This window comes from Salvelinus sp. IW2-2015, linkage group LG15 (genome assembly GCF_002910315.2).
Source record: "Salvelinus sp. IW2-2015 linkage group LG15, ASM291031v2, whole genome shotgun sequence".
NCBI classification, from domain to species: Eukaryota; Metazoa; Chordata; class Actinopteri; order Salmoniformes; family Salmonidae; genus Salvelinus; species Salvelinus sp. IW2-2015.
The window spans coordinates 2,995,419-3,014,477 of NC_036855.1; the positions used below are offsets into that span (position 1 = coordinate 2,995,419).

The 19,059-nt window shown below is 43.8% G+C and overlaps 1 protein-coding gene across 1 annotated transcript; it reads right to left on the reverse strand.

Moving 5' to 3' along the window:
* Positions 1-413: 413 nt before the first annotated feature.
* LOC111973944 (mitogen-activated protein kinase 4) lies at positions 414-16,450 on the reverse strand. Its single transcript, XM_024001396.2, has 6 exons — positions 16,081-16,450; positions 14,341-14,802; positions 11,962-12,549; positions 3,307-3,451; positions 1,124-1,285; positions 414-822 (listed from the first exon to the last, which is right to left on the reverse strand). Exons 3-6 carry the CDS (start codon positions 12,502-12,504, stop codon positions 551-553), a joined length of 1,122 nt encoding a protein of 373 aa, XP_023857164.1. The 5' UTR covers positions 12,505-12,549; positions 14,341-14,802; positions 16,081-16,450; the 3' UTR covers positions 414-550.
* Between the last annotated feature and the right edge of the window lie 2,609 nt (positions 16,451-19,059).

Consider the following 19,059-nt stretch of genomic DNA (forward strand, 5'->3'; position numbering starts at 1 on the left):
CCTGGCTCTCTGTTAATCTCCACACAGCGTTTCCCTGGCTCTCTGTTAATCTCCACACAGCGTTTCCCTGGCTCTCCCGGAAGCCAATGAATCCAGTCGCTGCCTTTTACTAAGCTGTATTTGGACTTTTCTTTAAAATCGTCATGTGCTCATTCCCTAGGCTCATTGTGGGGTTGCTTTCTTTTTTGATGCTTTTTGTTGATTTACATTCTAAGTGTGGTGTTTCTGTTGTGTACAGTTCAGATCATGATATCTCTTTCTCTTTACATGGTGTCACTGTGCTGTTCCCCCTCAATATGGCTGCTGCAGTGTGTGAAGTGTAACTAACACCATAGAATTCAATAGAAATGAATGGCATAGTACAATATAGATTTATCTCTGTGGTTGACACCACAGGAGGTCGACACCACAGGAGGTCGGTGGCACATTAATTGGAGAGGACGGGCTCGTGGTAATGGCTGGAGCGGAATCAGTGGAATGGAATCAAATACAACAAATACATGGTTTCCAGGTGTTTGATGCCATTCCATTTGCTCCGTTCCGTATGATGTTAATTCCTTGTCACTAGTTGACATGACAGTACAAACAGATCTGAGACCAGGCTAGACACACACCTGTCCCAGTGAGACCTAGAGGCCTGGCTGTGGCCGGGCTCCGTGACCAGGCTATCATCTAGCTCGTCCTCTATGCGGAAGGGCTGGGGTGACATGGGCTCGTCCTGGGGACACGAGTACTGTTGCAGGAAGGGATGGGACAGGGCCGCCTCTGCCGTCAGCCGGTCCATGGGGTTAAAGGTCAGAATACGCTCCAGGAAGTCTATGGCTAGTGGAGAAAGAGACGGGAACGGAGAATAGAAAAGGCTTTCAAATGATGTGTGCATCTACAGTACCTGGCTGCAAGTAAGGTCATATAGCATCAGGAAATCGATTGTTTATGAATATAAGACAATCATGAATTTAAGACAATACATTAGTTAGACATACGTTTAGTTAGACATATATTTTTAGTAACTCCAACATTTAACAGAAACTGTTGATTGTTTCAGGGAGGTATAGTATAAAGGTGCCATCTGATCTTAGTTGAAGAGTTTTTCACTGCTCTCCCTCAACCCCATCCCTCTCACCATCTGCATCTACTTCAGGTAGTAGTTCTCTGAAGGACCTCCTGACCCTCCAACCGTGGCTGACGTAGGAGGGGATGACCTGCCGGAGGTCGTGATGGTCCTCTTCCCTCAACACAGGCACCGTATACAGGATCAGCTGCATCTGCTCCAGCTCATGGGCTCCTGCRTATAGAGCAGCCAGGAGGAACCAGGCAGGAAGCCAGGAGGAACCAGGAAGTAAAGAAGCATTATGATTCTAAAACTAGAAAAGGTAATTTTCCTGAAGAAAAATTATGTGTCTTGCTTCAGCTTTTTTATGGTAGAAGTTCAGAAGTTTGAATTGTTAAAGGCTAGTGTTGAACATTTGAGGATAAGGTAGTACTATAAGTAGTGACTTTTTAAAGACGGGTATTAAGATGGTTGGAGCAGGCTACTGGGATAAGAAAGGTTTTACACCCTCGTSACTAATGAGCAGGCTACTGAGAAGGTGATAGGTTGAATTTACAGACGGACCACACACTAAATATGTGTCAACAGGTCTGGATAGAATCATGTGTTACATGACACAAAGCCTAGTGAACATCATCAAAATGGTCCAATATCCAACAAAAGCATMATGTGTTTGAGTTTGAGTTCTGATATTTGGCAAGCGTAATAAGGGGTACAGAAGTAGCTAATCCTAGGAAAATKAGACTTATTTGTCCTGATGGTGGCACTGTAGTGTTATAGGGCTTGAACCCACCATGGCTGCTTGCAGCTATATTTGTATGGTACACTATCCCTTATATACAGTTAATTCAGAAAGTATTCAGACCCCTTCCCTTTTTCCACATTTTGTTACGTTACAGCCTCATTCTAAAATGGATTAAATAAAACCTATTATCTTTGTCCTGACTGCCAAGCGTCACGTCTGGAGGAAACCTGGCACCATCCCTACGGTGAAGCATGGTGGTGGCAGCATCATGCTGTGGGGATGTTTTTCACRGCAGGGACTGGGAGACTAGTCAGGATAAAGGGAAAGATGAACAGAGCAAAGTACAGAGAGATCCTTGATGAAAACCTGCTCCAGAGCGAAGGTTCACCTTCGGACAGAACAACGACCCTAAGCACACAGCCAAGACAACGCAGGAGCGGCTTCGGGACAAGTCTCTGCATGTTTTTGAGTAGCCCAGCCAGAACCCGGACTTGAACCCGTTCGAACATCTCTGGAGAGACCTGAAAATAGCTGTGCGGCGACGCTTCCCATCTAACCTGACAGAGCTTGAGAGGATCTGCAGAGAAGAATGGGAGAAACTCCCCATAAACAGGTGTGCCAAGCTTGTAGCATCATACCGAAGAAGAGGCTGTATTCACTGCCAAAGGTGCTTCAACAAAGTACTGAGTAAAGGGTCTGAATACTTATGTAAATGTAATATTTCAGTTTTTTATTTTAGTACATTTGTAAACATAAAAATCTGTTTTTGCTTTGTCATTATGAGGTATTGTGTATAGATTTTTTTTTTTTTAAATTTATTTTTTTAACCTTTATTTAACTACGCAAGTCAGTTAAGAACAAAGTCTTATCTACAATGACGGCCTACCCCGGCCAAAACCCCAGCCAAACCCTAACCACACTGGGCTAGGGTTTGTGTGCCGTCCTATGGGACTCCCAATCACGGCCGGAATCAAACTAGGGTCTGTAGTGACGCGTCCAGCACTGACATGCAGTGCCTTAGACCGCTGCACCACTCGGGAGCCTTGATGAAGGGAAAAAAWTATTTTATACATTTTAGAATAAGCCTGTAACAAAATGTGGAAAAATCAAGGTGTCTGAATACTTTCCGAATGCACCGTAGTGCTCTGCCTATGGGCTCTGGTCAAATGTAGTGCACAATATAGGGAATAGGGTGCCATTTGGGATACAGCCCATATCCTGGATCATTTAGCTTTATTAACAATTAGGCGTACACTTATTGATCAGTGATTGGATAGAGAACAGACAGACAGGCAAATGGCAATTTCTGTATTATGCAAAAAAAAGTTTAACAAAGTAGACTTTCTCTTCACTACATCAAAAATATCCTAGTTTGACAAAAAGACTGTACTGCCCAACAGCATAAAAACAAATGGGTAATACCCTCAGTTTATCCAAATCATGAATCATTCAATCCATATGTCTCATATCATATTCATATCCACACCTCTCCACCTCAACAGACTCCTACCTGCAAAGAGCATGCGGCCTGTTAGCATCTCTGCCAGGATGCAGCCAGCTGCCCACATATCGATGGCCTTGGTGTAGTTGTTGGGTGAGAGCAACAGGCGTGGAGACCGGTACCATTTAGTCACCAAGCCTTCTGACAGGTAGCCCTGGACAATACACACAGACAACAACACACACAGGGTAAGCATGACAAGGAAATTAACACCGATGTACATTTTCCTGGCTCATTTGCTAAAGTGTCTTGATGGCTTTTGTACAGCTTTCCCCCAACTCTTCACACTCACCCATTACAGGTACACTCTTAGAAAGAAAGGTGCTAAGTAGAATCATACAGGGTTCTTTGGCTTGTCCCCTTAGGGTAACCCTTTTTGGTGCTGGGTAGAAACCTTTGCAGAGGGTTCTATCTAGAACCCTCTGCAAATGGTTCTTGTAAGAACCCTCTGTTTGGTTTTTATAAGGTTCTTCCTTGAATTGTCTATGAAGGGTTCAACTGAGAACCCTTTTATCTTCGGAGGGTTCTTCCTAGAACCCACAAAGAACAGGTAGAAGCCACGAGCCTTGTTAGCCTTTAAAATKKTATTATTTATGACAATACATTACATATATGRCCATTATTTGAGGGCCTAGTTATACCCTAACACATTGGTCTGAGGAATCTCCTGGTTTACAGGCCACAATAGGCCTGCAAGTCACATTATGCTGGCTTGCAAAGTTAATTGTAATTCCTATTGAAATTYAGCCAGAGTTAGGATATCCAACACTGGAATTGGTAATCACCCACAACTTGCATTCAGAATGACTGCCAGGGTTGGGAAGATTGAGAATTTAGACTACCTCMATCATCTAAACTGGAACAACCATCTCAGAAGCGGGTGCAATAAATGCAATTACTAACAGATTGGATTAGTTTCTTTGTGTAGCATAAAATTAACCAACCAATCAATATACATGCAAAGACACAGATATTACAGTAAAACAAAYAATTCTGAAAATCTCCCTGCAATAGAGCATGCTGGGAAATATATGGTTCTATGTAGGACCCTTCTTGCCTTCCAAAGAATCATTTAAAAAATGGTTCTTAGGATGTTAAAGGTTCTAGGTAGAACCCTTTGACTTACAAAAAACCCTTGTCTTCCAAAAAGGGTTCTTCTGATCAAAACAGTTCTTGGTAGAACCCTATCCCTCTGCAAAGAACCCTTTTGGGAACCCTTTTTTCTAAGAGTGTATAGAAGACAGTATTCTTTTTCAAGTCATCTACAGTGGATCTAGAAATAGTATGGTGGAAGAGAAGGTCAGAGAAAAAGCCTTTTCTGTCATCATTTATTATCCAATTACTGTTTCTTCCTCCTTTGATGTGGTCCTCTAACGCTGTTCTGCCTAGCGCCACACTGGTTATCTCGTTAGAGCAGCTCCCTTTTTAATGTATAACACACATTACACACACACACACCTAACAAGAGACAGCGAGAGATTATGAAAACACAGCCACTGGTTTGTAACAATACATTCACAGCGAGCGACCTCTGCAGGCTCTTGAATTTAATGCATTTAATGCATGTCACAACCTGCACAACCCCAGTGCAAGGCAAGCATTTCCTGTCCTCTCTGTCCCTCCCCTCCACTCTCTGCCAATGGATGACGGACGGAGCACTGTTAAATGGGAGGCCTACTGTTCAATGGATGACGGAGCACTGCTCAATGAATGACGGAGGACTGTTCAATGAATGACGGAGGACTGTTCAATGAATGACGGAGGACTGTTCAATGAATGACGGAGGACTGCTCAATGAATAACTGAGGACTGTTCAATGAATGACGGAGGACTGTTCAATGAATGACGTAGCACTGCTCAATGAATGACTGAGGACTGTTCAATGAATGAATGACGGAGGACTGTTCAATGAATGACGGAGGACCTGTCTCTTATACACATCTAGATGTGTATAAGAGGACTGTTCAATGAATGACGGAGGACTGTTCAATGAATGACGGAGGACTGTTCAATGAATGACGGAGGACTGCTCAATGAATAACTGAGGACTGTTCAATGAATGACGGAGGACCTGTCTCTTATACACATCTAGATGTGTATAAGAGACATACGGAGGACTGTTCAATGTTTGATGAGAAGCAGCTAAAACAGCCTTAAAACATCCCTACATCCCCCTCTCCCCCACTGTCCTTCATTTCACCCTTCTCACCCTCCCTCCCTCCTTCCTTCTCTCTTTTCTCACCGCTCCCTCCCTCCCTCCTTCCTTCTCTCCTTTCTCACCGCTCCCTCCTTCCCTCCTTCCTTCTCTCCTTTCTCACCGCCTCCCCCTCTCCCCAACTGTACTTCATTTCACCCCTCCCTCCCACCTTCCCACCCACCCTCCTTCCTTCCCTCTCTCCTTTCTCACCGCCTCCCCTTCTCCCTGACTCTCCAGGTGATTAATAATTTGTGGAGTTTGACAGGGTCGGCTCAGCAGGTAGAGAGATTCAGATGGGCCTCCTCTGATTAAGCAATCTGTCAAATCTCTGCTTATCATCCAAAAGCACAGTTTAGTCAGTCACTGATGATTCCAAAGGCTGAGTCAGATTTACAATGATAGCTTTATGGCTGTGTCCTWAATGGCAACGTGTTCCCTTTATAGTGCACTACTTTYGACAAGGGCTCATAGGGTTCTGGTCAGAAATAGAGCACTTATGAGGAGAATACGATACCATTTGGGACGTATCCGATATCTATATTTTTTTAATTGAGTCTTTTGACAGTAAGGAGGCGTTATTTAGGTTAGCACTTCAGTCAAAGCTTCTGTCACAACGCCAACACTTGCAAAAGAATGGGAGGGYTGATGACAACAGATGTAATGCTTATTCCCAACCCTCTGCCACARACTGACAGGCTTACTTACAGTCGTGAGACAAGCCCACAAGTGACTTCAAGCGATATGAGCAGTTAAAATGGATGTGTCACCTGTCAAATAACTCTAGATTTGAGGCTGATGCCAAATTCCTGTCATCGTTGTGTCTGCAAGTTTATTTTTTAGATGAAACATTCTCTTGATCGTGGCACTATCAAGTATCCTCTCCTACTCCACCTCACTGCTTGCAATTTACCAAGACAAGAACTATCCCAGCTTGAAGCATTGGCCTGCCAGCCTCCCTCTAAGTAAGCCCCCTGCAAGGCTGGCATGGCATGTGGAGCACCAGAGCTTTCTGGGAGACTTTTTATTTTTTACATTTTACCTTTATTTAACTAGGCAAGTCAGTTAAGAACAAATTCTTATTTACAATGACGGCCTACCCCGGTCAAACGCTGGGCCAATTGTGCGCCGCCCTATGGGACTCCCAATCACGTCCGGTTGTGATACAGCCTGGATTCAAACAAGGGTGTCTGTCGTGACACCTCTAGCACTGAGATGCAGTGCCTTAGACCGACTGCGCCACTCGGGAGCCCTATAGACTCTATAAATGTGTCTGAAATGGCATCAAATTCCATATATATAGGGCACTACTTTTGACCAGCCATATAAGCTCTAGTCAAAAGTAGTGCWCTAGGAAATAGTGGTGCAGCTATAAAGGGAATCGGGTTCCATTTTGAATACACTCTGTATTTCTCTCCTCTCTGAATCAACACAGGACTGTTAGAGGASTTCACTACTAAACATTCAGTACAGTAGCTAGGTACACACTCTGTCTGGACTGAGGAGTAGCTGTGTGAATAGACGTTGTTCGGTCATGAGGGAGAGAGGACACACTGAATGTAAGAGGGAGAGAAACTAACAGGCAATTTCCTGGTTCTTTAAAAGGAATCGCCCCGGGTCATTTTTTTACGCTGATGTCCATCTTGAAAGTGCATAAAACYTGACGTGGGCTTTAAAGTCTGAAGTAAAACTCAACTCCCACCAACCTGTCTCTGACACATGACACCCTGAGGTCATACACACATACTCTGATGATAAGTGTGGGTCCGGGAGGCCGGGGYCAGAGGAGGCCAGAGRAGGCCAGACACAGAATGCTCTGTAGATGGCCTGTCTCACACTCCACTGCATAAGAGCAGCATAGAAGCTTTTTTGTTTGATTTCACCATCCCCAGAACACAGCATTGCCCATTGTTATTCTGGCAACACTCTTGGCCAGTCTGTTATTCCTGTCCTGCTCACAGCCTGATCCATCTCTTTCCMTGTCTGCACCCTGCTGCCCCGTGCTCAGATCTCAGATCTCTGGGCCCGGCCAGGACAAAGCTCCCCTTCACTGGGCCCTCACTGACCTGCTGGTGTAACACACTGTGTTCCACCACAACAATAAAGCAGCACAGCAGAGAAGTCGACTGTCAGATGAATCTCTCAGAGCCTAATCCACAAAAAGAAAAAACGGGCAGGGTAATGGTTCAACTTGGGGCAGCATGTAGCCTAGTGGTTAGAGCGTTGGGCCAGCATCTCGGGGCAGCAGGTAGCCTAGTGGTTAGAGCGTTGGACCAGCAACACGGGGCAGCAGGTAGCCTAGAGGTTAGAGCGTTGGGCCAGCATCTGAAAGGTCACTAGTTCCAATCCCCCAGTCAACAAGGTCAAAAATCTGTTGATATGCCCTTGAGAAAGGCACTTAACCCTAATTGCTCCAGGGTTGCCGTTAATAATGGCTGACCCTAGCAGTGACCCCACTCTAAGAGGGCGTCTCAGGGGGAGTTGGGATATGCACCAAAAAAAAAAAAAAAACACACATTTGTATAATACACACCTGTACRTGTGTGAAATAAGACAAATATAAGCACCCATCAATTATTAAATTATTAATTTGTAACTTTAACAGGACATGTTTGGACAAGGTTATGAAAGCTCTGCTGTAGTACTAGCTATAGATGGATGCTAATGCAGTYATRTAGGGGAGAAAATCATCWGTCTACAGGAGCCAAATGACTTGGTTCAAGGACATGTTCATACATGCACCACGACCACAMAAAAAAACAGGCTCAAAGAATGTTGTAGCGTTTGGAAATGAAGTACATTTGTTGTGAAACGTAAAGACAATGCTAATTTTCCAGCCACCAACGGTGGTTTCTGGTTTTGAGTTGTGTGCCACAACTGCAAATACAAACAAATGGAGCAATGAAACCTTTTAGTTTGATTTATAAAAGCAGTCTATGAAGTGGAATGAAAAAGGAAAGCACCGGCTCAACTCCAGCAGCACTGGCTAGAACAGACCTGACAGTGAATACAAATATTTTCTAGATACAGTATTTTGCCATCAGAGCCTGGCTTTGTCACTCATACACAAGCCCCRCAGTAATTATTATAATTTTTAATGAAAGGACACTGCACTAGTCCTTAAAGCAGTCTTACAATAGACAGGCTGGGAACTCCCATCTTAATACAGATAACATCCTCCTCTCAGTGCAGACATCCTGCTGTCTTAAATCAGCCGGTGGTATCCTCATCTTTTATATCTCCACTTACATGTAGGGCCAGGAGCTGGTCTAAAAATGGCGCCGGAAGAAATGGCAGCAGTTTTATGGGCGCCGAACCAATTTTGCTATTATGTGTTTATTTTCGCGTTATTTGTAACTTATTTTGTACATAATGTTTCTGCCACCGTATCTTATGGCAAAAAAGAGCTTCTGGATATCAGGACAGCGATCACTCACTTCGGATTAGACAACAAAAAAAAATTCAACAAGCAGGACGCACAGGATGTACTTCAGACACCCGACAAGGCCAACATCCCAGTTATTGGCAAGAGAAAGAGACGCAGGTACAGAGGACACAGAGCGTGGTGCCTCGTGAGGATCCGCAGAAGTGGGAAAGCTGTCATTAACGTCAATATTACTTGCCAACATGCAATCATTGAACAATAAATTAGACGAGGTACGATCACGAATATCCTACCAACGGGACGTCAGAAACTGTAACATCTTATGATTCACGGAATCGTGGCTGAATGATGACATGGATATTCAGCTAGCGGGATATACGCTTCACCGGCAAGACAGAACAGCACACTCCAGTAAGACGAGGAGGGGGGGGGGGGGGGTCTGTGCATATTTGTAAACAACAGCTGGTGCTCGTAAACTAAGGAAGTTTCTAGATTTTGCTCGCCTGAAGTAGAGTATTTTATAATAAACTGTAGGCCACACTATTTGCCAAGAGAGTTTTCATCCAGGCTTTTCGTAGCTGTTTATTTACCACCACAGACAGATGCTGGCACTAAAACTGCACTCAGTCAGCTGTATAAGGAAATAGGCAAACAGGAAACCACTCACCAAAAGGCGGCGCTCCTAGTGGCCGGGGATTTTAATGCAGGGAAATTTAAATCAGTTTTACCTCAGTTTTACCTCATGTTAAATGAGCAAACAGAGGGAAAGAAATTCTAGATCACCTGTACTCCACACAGAGACGCATACAAAGCTCTCCCTCGCCCTCCATTTGGTAAATATGACCACAATTCTATCCTCCTGATGCCTGCTCACAAGCAAAAATTAAAGTAGGAAGCACCAGTGACTCGGTSTATAAAAAAGTGATGCTAAACTACAGGATTGTTTTGCTARTACAGACTGAAACATGTTCCGGGATTCTTCGAATGGCATTGAGGAGTATACCACATCAGTCACTGGCTTTATCAATAAGTGCATTGAGGACATCGTCCCCACAGTGATTGTACGTACATTCCCCAACCAGAAGCCATGGATTACAGGCAACATTCGCACTGAGCTAAAGGGTAGAGCTGCCTCTTTCAAGGTGCGGGACTCTAACCGCGAGCTGCTCAGTGACACGAGCCTCCCATACGAGCTAAATCCCTTCTATGCTCGCTTCGAGGCAAGCAACACTGAGGCATACATGAGAGCATCAGCTATTCCAGACGACTGTGTGATCACGCTCTCCGTAGCCGACGTGAGTAAGACCTTTAAACAGATCAACATTCACAAGGCCACGGGGCCAGACGTATTACCAGGATGTGTGCTCCAGGCATGTGCTGACCAACTGGCAGGTGTCTTCACTGACATTTTCAACATGTCCCTGATTGAGTCTGTAATACCAAACATGTTTCAAGCAGACCACCATAGTCCCTGTGCCCAAGAACACTAAGACAGCCTGCCTAAATGACTACAGACCCGTAGCACTCACGTCCGTAGCCATGAAGTGCTTTGAAAGGTTGGTAATGGCTCACATCAACACCATTATCCCAGAAACCTGAGACCCACTCCAATTTGCATTCCGCCCAAACAGATCCACAGAGGATGCCATCTCTATTGGACTCCACACTCCCCTTTCCTACCTGAACAAAAGGAACACCAATGTGAGAATACTATTCATTGACTACAGCTCAGTGTTCAACACCATAGTACCCTCAAAGCTCATCACTAAGCTAAGGATCCTGGGACTAAACACCTCCCTCTGCAACTGGATCCTGGACTCCTGACAGGCCGCCCCAGGTGGTGAGGTAGTAGCAACACATCCGCCACGCCTGATTCTCAACATGGAGCCCCTCAGGGATGCGTGCTCAGTCCCCTCCTGTACTCCCTGTTCACCCGCGAACTGCGTGGCCAGGCACCAACTCCAACACCATCATTAAGTTTGCAGACGAGACAAGCCTATAGGGAGGAGGTCAGAGACCTGGCCGGGTGGTGCCCAATAAACAACCTATCCCTCAACGTAATCAAGACTAAGGACTGATTGTGGACTACAGGAAAAGGAAGACGAGCACGCATTGCCCATTCTCATTGACGGGCCTCTAGTAGACAGTTCAGAGCTTCAAGTTCCTCGTGTCCACATCACAACAAACTGTCATGGTCAAAACACACCAAGACAGTCGTGCGGAAGAAAGGGACGACAAAGCCTATTCCCCCTCAGGAAACGAAAAAGATTTGGCATGGGTCCTCAGATCCTCAAAAGGTTCTACAGCTGCAACATCGAGAGCATCCTGACTGGTTGCATCACTGCCTGGTACAGCAACTGCTCGGGCCCCGACCGTAAGGCACTACAGAGAGTGGTGCGTACGGCCCAGTACATCACTGGGGCCAAGCTGCCTGCCATCCAGGACCTCTACACCAGGCGGTGTCAGAGGAAGGCCCTAAAAATGGTCAATTACCCCAGCCACCCCAGTCATAGACTGTTCTCTCTACTACCATATGGCAAGCGGTACCGGAGCGCCAAGTCTAGGACTAAAAAGGCTTCTCAACAGTTTTTACCCCCAAGCCGTAAGACTCCTGAACAAGTAATCAAATGGCTACCCGGACTATTTGCATTGTCCCACCCCCAACCCCTCTTTTACGCTGCTGCTACTCTCTGTTTATCATATACGCATAGTCACTTTAACCATATCTACATGTACATACTACCTCAATTAGTCCGACTAACCGGTGCCTGTATATAGCCTCGCTACTGTATATAACCTCGCTACTGTTATTTTTCACTGTCTTTTTACTGTTGTTTTTATTTCTTTACTTATCCATTGTTCACCTAATACCTAGGTAACTCCTGGCCCTGATTCATGAAGCGTCTTGGAGTAGGAGTGCTGGACTAGGAACAGTTTTGCCTTTCAGATAATAATGGATCAAAAGACCTGGACAGGGGGGAACCTGRTCCTACATCAGCCCTAGTCTGAGAGGCTTTATGAAGCTTTATGAATACAGACCCCGAGCTAGCTATTCTCTTCTAATGGCAGCCTACTGTAGTCTCACCTTATGGGAGTAGTGTGGGTCAACGATTCGAGCCAGGCCAAAGTCTCCGATCTTGAGCAGTAGCTGGTCTGTGTTGAGGAACACGTTGGCTGGTTTGAGGTCGCGGTGCAGCACGTTGGCTGAGTGGATGAACTTGAGGCCTCGTAGTAGCTGGTAGAAGAGCAAAATGGCGTGCCCACCAGGAAGTGGTCCCTGCTCTAGCAGCTGAGCTAGGTCCGTCTCCATGCACTCCTGGACRATGTACAGGGCACTCAGCTGGGCCGGGTCGCGAGGCAGCGGGTGGCCGTAAGGGCCCAGAACCTCGTGCACACGCACCACGTTCTCATGCTGCAGGCGCCGTGTGATCTTGACCTCCCGCAGGGCGTGCTTCACGCTGACCGCGTCACGCATCACCAGCTTCTTCACAGCCACCCGCTGGCCGCTGCGCTTGTCCACAGCGGACAGAACCAGACCAGTGGCCCCGCTGCCCAGAGGCCGGGGGTCTATGAAGTGTCCCCCCAGGTCAAAGCCGTGGAGGAACAGTGGGGAGTCCTGTTTTGCCATGGCTCAGCTGACTACTGGTGTCCACTGGTTATTGCATGATGAGGTCTAGAAATCAGAAAGGATCATTCATGATTTGATAACAAAGCAAATAAAATGACTGGAATCAAACATACACATACTGTAGGTATAATAATCCCATCTGTAAAATGGTAATTACTTTATATTGAAATGTATTTTGTAATAGCATAGATAATAGATCAATATACATGTTGTATTCTATGTTCTATTATTATCTATATTATTATTATCTACATTATTATTATCTATTTTATTATTATCTATATTATTATTATCTATATTATGAATATCTGTCACGTTCCTGACCTGTTTTCCTTGTGTTTGTATTTGTTTAGTTGGTCAGGGCGTGAGTTGGGGTGGGCATTCTATGTTATGTGTTTCTATGTTTAGGTTCATTGTCTATTGGCCTGATATGGTTCTCAATCAGGGACAGGTGTTTTACGTTTCCTCTGATTGAGAACCATATTAAGGTAGGCTGTTCTCACTGTTTGTTTGTGGGTGATTGTCTTCCGTGATCTTTTATGGACCACACGGGACTGTTTCGTGTTGAGTCTGTTCTGTTCGTGCGTTTCTTCGTGTTATTATTGTAAGTTCACATGTTCAGGCTGTCTACGTCTTTTTGTTGTTTTGTAGTTATTCAAGTTAGTATTTCGTGGTCAGTGTTCGTCTTTTAATAAATCAACATGTATTATCACCCCGCTGCATTTTGGCCGATCCCTACTCCTCCTCTTCAGACGAAGAAAGGAGAGCAACCCGTTAAAACTAATATCATATTATTACTACTATTTCTATTATTATCAATATTATATATATTTATAATTATTCATTATCTATAGTATTAACTTATATTCCTATATTATTAGTCTTTTATTATACTATCTATATTATTATATCTATAAGTATTATCTATATATTACTATCTAATTATTATTATTATATCTATTATCAATATTACTGATATACTATATACTATGTATTTATTATAATCTTTATATATAACTCATCTATTATCTAGTATTATCTATTAGTATATTATCTATAGTTACTTATATTCATTATTATTTTTCTCATTACTTGATGCAATATCTATTATCATTTATTATATTATACATTATGTATATTATGTCTTTATATATACTATCTATTATTATTATCACTGCATTGTTGGCATAAGAGATTCCCAGGAACTATTACTGTTATTTGTATTCTTTACTGAGTATGTATCCCTGTACTGATATACCACTCGTGTTGTGATCCTGTATGTTATACACCTGTTGTATCCTGTACTTTGTATCCTGTACTGGATATACACCTGTTTATCCTGTATTCATGTTATACACTTGAATTTATAGTACTGTTGTATCCTGTAACTGATTACACCTGTGTACCTTTTACTGATGTATACTATCCTGTATGTATCACTGTATCATCTGTCGCCTTATATACACCTGTGTTTGTATTCCTCGTACTGTCTAATCACCTGTTGTATCCTCATTACTTTATCTACACCTGTTACCCTGTACTGTCCACCCCACACTCCTGTTGATGATCCTCCGAATCCTTGTTATACTACCTGCTGTATCCACCGTACTGATATAAGTACACCTGTTGGTTCCTCCGTACTCCTTATCTCACCGTGTTGTATCCCTGTTACTGTTATTACACCGTTATATCCTGTGCAGAGTGTGCAGAAAACATAGAATATGCAATGGAGGATTTGATTGCAATTACGCTTTCCTGGAATGAGCTCCATAGAATGTTGAGTGTATCACTCTTGAACGAAGTGTAAATAAATAGGTATACAGTGGCTCCATCTACCTCATATCAGAGACAGTAGAGCAAGTCAGGAGACAACTCCACACCCTGGTGCAGGGCAAGTGTTGTCATAGCAACACCCCACCATCTGTGCCTGCTACAGATAGATGCACTGGATGGCAGAGGCAGACATTCACCACTGGTCTCTGATCCTAGCGGAGCGATCCCAGCTCAACTCCCGCTGGTGAAATTAGTTGAGAGTTACATYCACAGAGATTGTAGAGGATCCTGCGCTTCCCATAGCAGTCTGTCAGTCAGTTGGCCGGCCGCCCATTCAGTCCCTCCCTGGTCGATGTTCCCAGACCTCCCACTCAGTCTCGGTTTTGTGGCATTGAGTTAACGAGTGTCCGTGTAATCCCTCAGTAATCTAGCTGCCGGCCGCCTTGTGCCTGTGGAGCCGTAGCGTGACACCGGCTCCCTCTGGACTGGACACAGCTATTGGACACCATCACATACCTGCTTCTTCTGTAACGGAGGGCCGAGATGAAGCAAGTTACACATTMAATGTAAAAAAGATCTTATGTGTCACATTTCAATATGAACTAGTGATAAAATGTTGCCTCCCATTCACACTGCTATTACTTGGTGTCATTTGATTCCTAYCTGTGGATCTATAATGTAATAGCTGCAAGGAACAGAAAGAGCAAATGCTGCATAGCCTAGTGGAAGAATAATCTAGACATCACCACAAAGCCTATTTTTAATATAAATATTTTGTACATTCAAATTAATTAATAGCTAGATGTGATATACTGATAACTAGGACTATAAGGTAACTACTGGGGTACAATATGACATAGGCCAAACAGTTGCTATTGTTTTAAATCAGTTGATATTTGAGGCCAGGATATTTATGAAATGAACGTGCTCCAATTGGACATTTAAATAGCTACTCAGTTCCAAYCTGGTAAATGTGCTCAAGAATGCTGCTATGTCAAAGCCTACTATCACAAATGTAAGCTTTAGTCTTTTACCACATAATAATAGTGATCTTTCAGTAAAATAYACAATTAATATGCTCTTGTTCTATGCAAGTTTTATGCTCTATGTTCTATGCTATTTTCACTCTATCTATGGAAACGAGGATATAGACACGGGATATACTGGAAGATATGGGGGGTATTGGCTAACTTTATAAATGACGTATAGGGCAGGCTAATGGATATGACGCCTGCGGTGCACGCTGTCCTCTATTTCATAGTTCTGGCGTTATGTAACGCAATCCCTAAAAAACATAGTTGATTGAGGCATTCGAATCTGTATTAGCCAGTTGTAAAATAGCCTGTAGCTCCATAAGCAGTAGAAGYAGTTGTTAGTGTGAAAGAAACAGTAGTTTCTGAGAGAAAATGTTGTTATTCCATGTTCTTTTTAAAAAGTATTATTATTATCCYTATTATAATATTAGGGTCCATTAAAACAATGCATACATTTTCTCAGTGATAGTCGAGGCTACTGTAGTACAATGCACCCGTCTGCGTCTGCCTTTGTGTGTGGTTGTGGCTACATTGTAACGCCCCTATCGCAACAAAAACATTCAAAACCCCTAAAGATTAAAAAAAAGAAAAAGAAGACGCCGTAAAACTAAGTGTTTTCCCAAATGTACTAGTCATGAAAACAGCTGATGAACATGAGCCAGTGAGTAGCCTATTGCTCAGCAAGTGTAGCGTTATCTTTACATCTATCGGCCCATCCATTGAATMACTACAAAGGCACAAGATATCACAACACAGSGAGAGCACTTACCATAATAATATATGCCGCCGGGAACATCGCAGCCTGTCACAAAAAAATAATGCGTGTTTTGGCAGTCTATTTGACTGTCAAAAATAAAGTAAAGCATAACATATTTGTTTCATTTTTGTTAATGAATCAGCCGGCGGGACTGTACCAGTATCCGTGATTGTGGTTATATTAGCCTACCTAGCAATCCGCTGCTGCGTAAATAATGTATTTAGAGGAATAGGCTAGGCTTTCCGATCTGTTCCAGTAGTCTACGCAGCCAGTAAGCACAGACTGACAAAAGCTGCACCATGAATGATTGAGTGTTCCTCTTATTCTTTCGGTAAGCCGGCCTATAGGTTACTTCCCACACCGAGCGTTGTATTACCTCTTATAAATAAAAAAAATCCACCACCGCACCCCCCCAACCCCCCAACGACGTGACGTCACGCTGGCAGCCATCAATCAAAGTGTCTGACACCTGCTGAAGCCTGAAGTGCCATATGGGTCAAGGAGAAAAACCCCTGCTCTTCTCTCATAGCCTCTATATATATATTTAAAAAAATATATATTTAGGGAATAGTTTATTTTTGCACTCTATTCAATGGTGTTTGTGTCCTTAGTCATTTCTCAACAGCTAATGGGGATCCTAATAAAATACAAAMAAATACTGCCACTCACTTTTATCCTATGTTCTCACTTAGAGATTCCTTAAGTCAATCATTCAGTTATACCAGAAGGAGTACCAGYTCAGAACATAGCTGGTTAACTTTTGGGGGGGCTCCCTAGTGGCGCAGCGGTCTAAGGCACTTCATCTCAGTGCTAGAGGCGTCATTACARACCCTGGTTTGATTCCAGGCTATATCACAACCCGCCGTGATTGGGAGTCCCATAGGGCGGCGCACAATTGGCCCAGTGTCGTCCGGGTTAGGGTTTGATCAGGGTCGGCCGTCATTGTAAATAATAATTTTTTCTATACTGACTTGCCTAGTTAAATAAAGTTTTTTTTTGTAAGTATTTTGTGAGGTGAGCGACCTGGGTGATATACTGGTCGCACACAAGGTTAAAAAAATAGAGGCCCCAGCCCTGTTCCATCTTATTTGGGGTRAAATAGGTCAGTGTTTTCCAAACTATGGGTTGCCTTGAAAATGGGGTTACGAGAGAAACTCTGGGGGGAAAAGCGCTTGGTTCATAGAACCGAGGGTACATTAGTTGTAATAAACAGAGAGGTTTCTAAATGGGGTCGCAGGTCAACATTGAGGAAACCCTGCCCTAGGTACCCCTTCCCCTCCCCCGATCCGAGACTCCGCCTACATAGCGCCTCATTTATCACCTGGGAGGGAAAACATAGTCAGTTGTATAACTGAATGCATTCAACTGAAATGTGTCTTCCGTATTTAACCCAACCCCCTCTGAGGCCTTTCCTCTTTGTCCTCTAATGCTCCTCTATTGTTCCTAGAGCAAAGAAGGAGGACCAACAACATCACAGAGTACCCATCAGGCCAACTCCTTGTTTTTATTTATTTTTTATTTATTTTTTATTTAACCTTCATTTAACTAGTCAAGTCAGTTAAGAAAAAAATATTATTTACAATGATGGCATACAGGGCCAAAGCTCTCCTCCGGCCGGTCTGATCTTGCGGCCATAGCCCTCGGGAGCCTGACTAGACCCTATGCCTAACATTTAAACAAAATCAGGCCACCGATCCCATTTCGTAGAACTAGACATAAGAATCTACAGATGTCTAAGCAGTCTACCCACACCATCTCTACTGTCCTTGACTAAGAGCCGACTAGCCTCATCTACACCAGCATGGCATTACTAAGCGCTGACTAGGTCCAGCGTCTGCTGTCTGCATCTCCCCTTATCCAGCCCGCACTTTGAACCTCTCGATTGTCCCTAAGCACTGGCAAAGCTTTGTACTTAGAACTCTCAAAAACAAATTTATATACGTGTCCTTTTCGTAGAATGAGACCGGACCTTTGCAACAACACATGTTCTTTGGAGGTTCATTGACCCCCAATCCACTACATGGAACTCACAGTGAACGGCACTGTTATTGACTAAGTCTGTGCTGAGCTGAGGAGCCATAGACCTTTTGCTTAGCTAAAAGTAGGCCCCCTCTCGGGGCACTGTCTCACTTTAAAAGGTGTGCCACCAATCTAGGACTGTTGCTTCCGATCCATACGTATGATTTTCTATGATAGAGAAACATCAACACTTTGTTCATGCTCAGGGACGAAATACAACGATGTTAACGGCAATCTGCCTGTAAGCACTGCTGACAGTACATACGGATTACCGCTAGCTCAGAGGACTATATACCAAAACGACTCAGCATCTTTCCATATTACTGATACATTGCCGTACATAATGAACGAGCAAATTTCCAACTACAACTCTTGTTGAAGGGGTAAGAGAGAGGTGAAAATTGACACACAACACAATCATCCTTACAAATACTTTACCGCTAGCATTAGCCTACCAACCTAAATTAGGCCTTTTCATGAACACACACAGTTTTGTTCATTCTGATGACAGAATGTTAACTAAAGACTCCTACTGTTCACCGCCGCGAGCAGAAGACCTCCTCGCCTTTAACGTCCTGTTTCTCAGGAACAACCTGAATCATGCTGTAATATGTGACAGGCGTCTCCTCCAGCGCTATGGGCTGAGAAGCCATGCGACCGACTAAGCACAACTGCCAACCCAGGAAAGTTTCTCTGTCCTTCCACCCTACACTTGAAAAAAATTTGGATATACCCTGTATAACAAATATATTGCCGTTACTCTTCCACCTATGTAGCAAACTAACTAGTTAAAGGAAAAGAGATCAAGAAGTTAGTTAGGATAGAGTTTCCTACCATCATACCAGCAACTACTCAGAACTCCAAAAACACCCAGCATGCGCACTGTCCGAGAGAGAGAGAGAGGAGGGAGAGAGAGAGAGAAGAGAGAGAGGAGAGAGAGAGAGAGAGAGAGAGGAGAGAGGTGTACGAGCG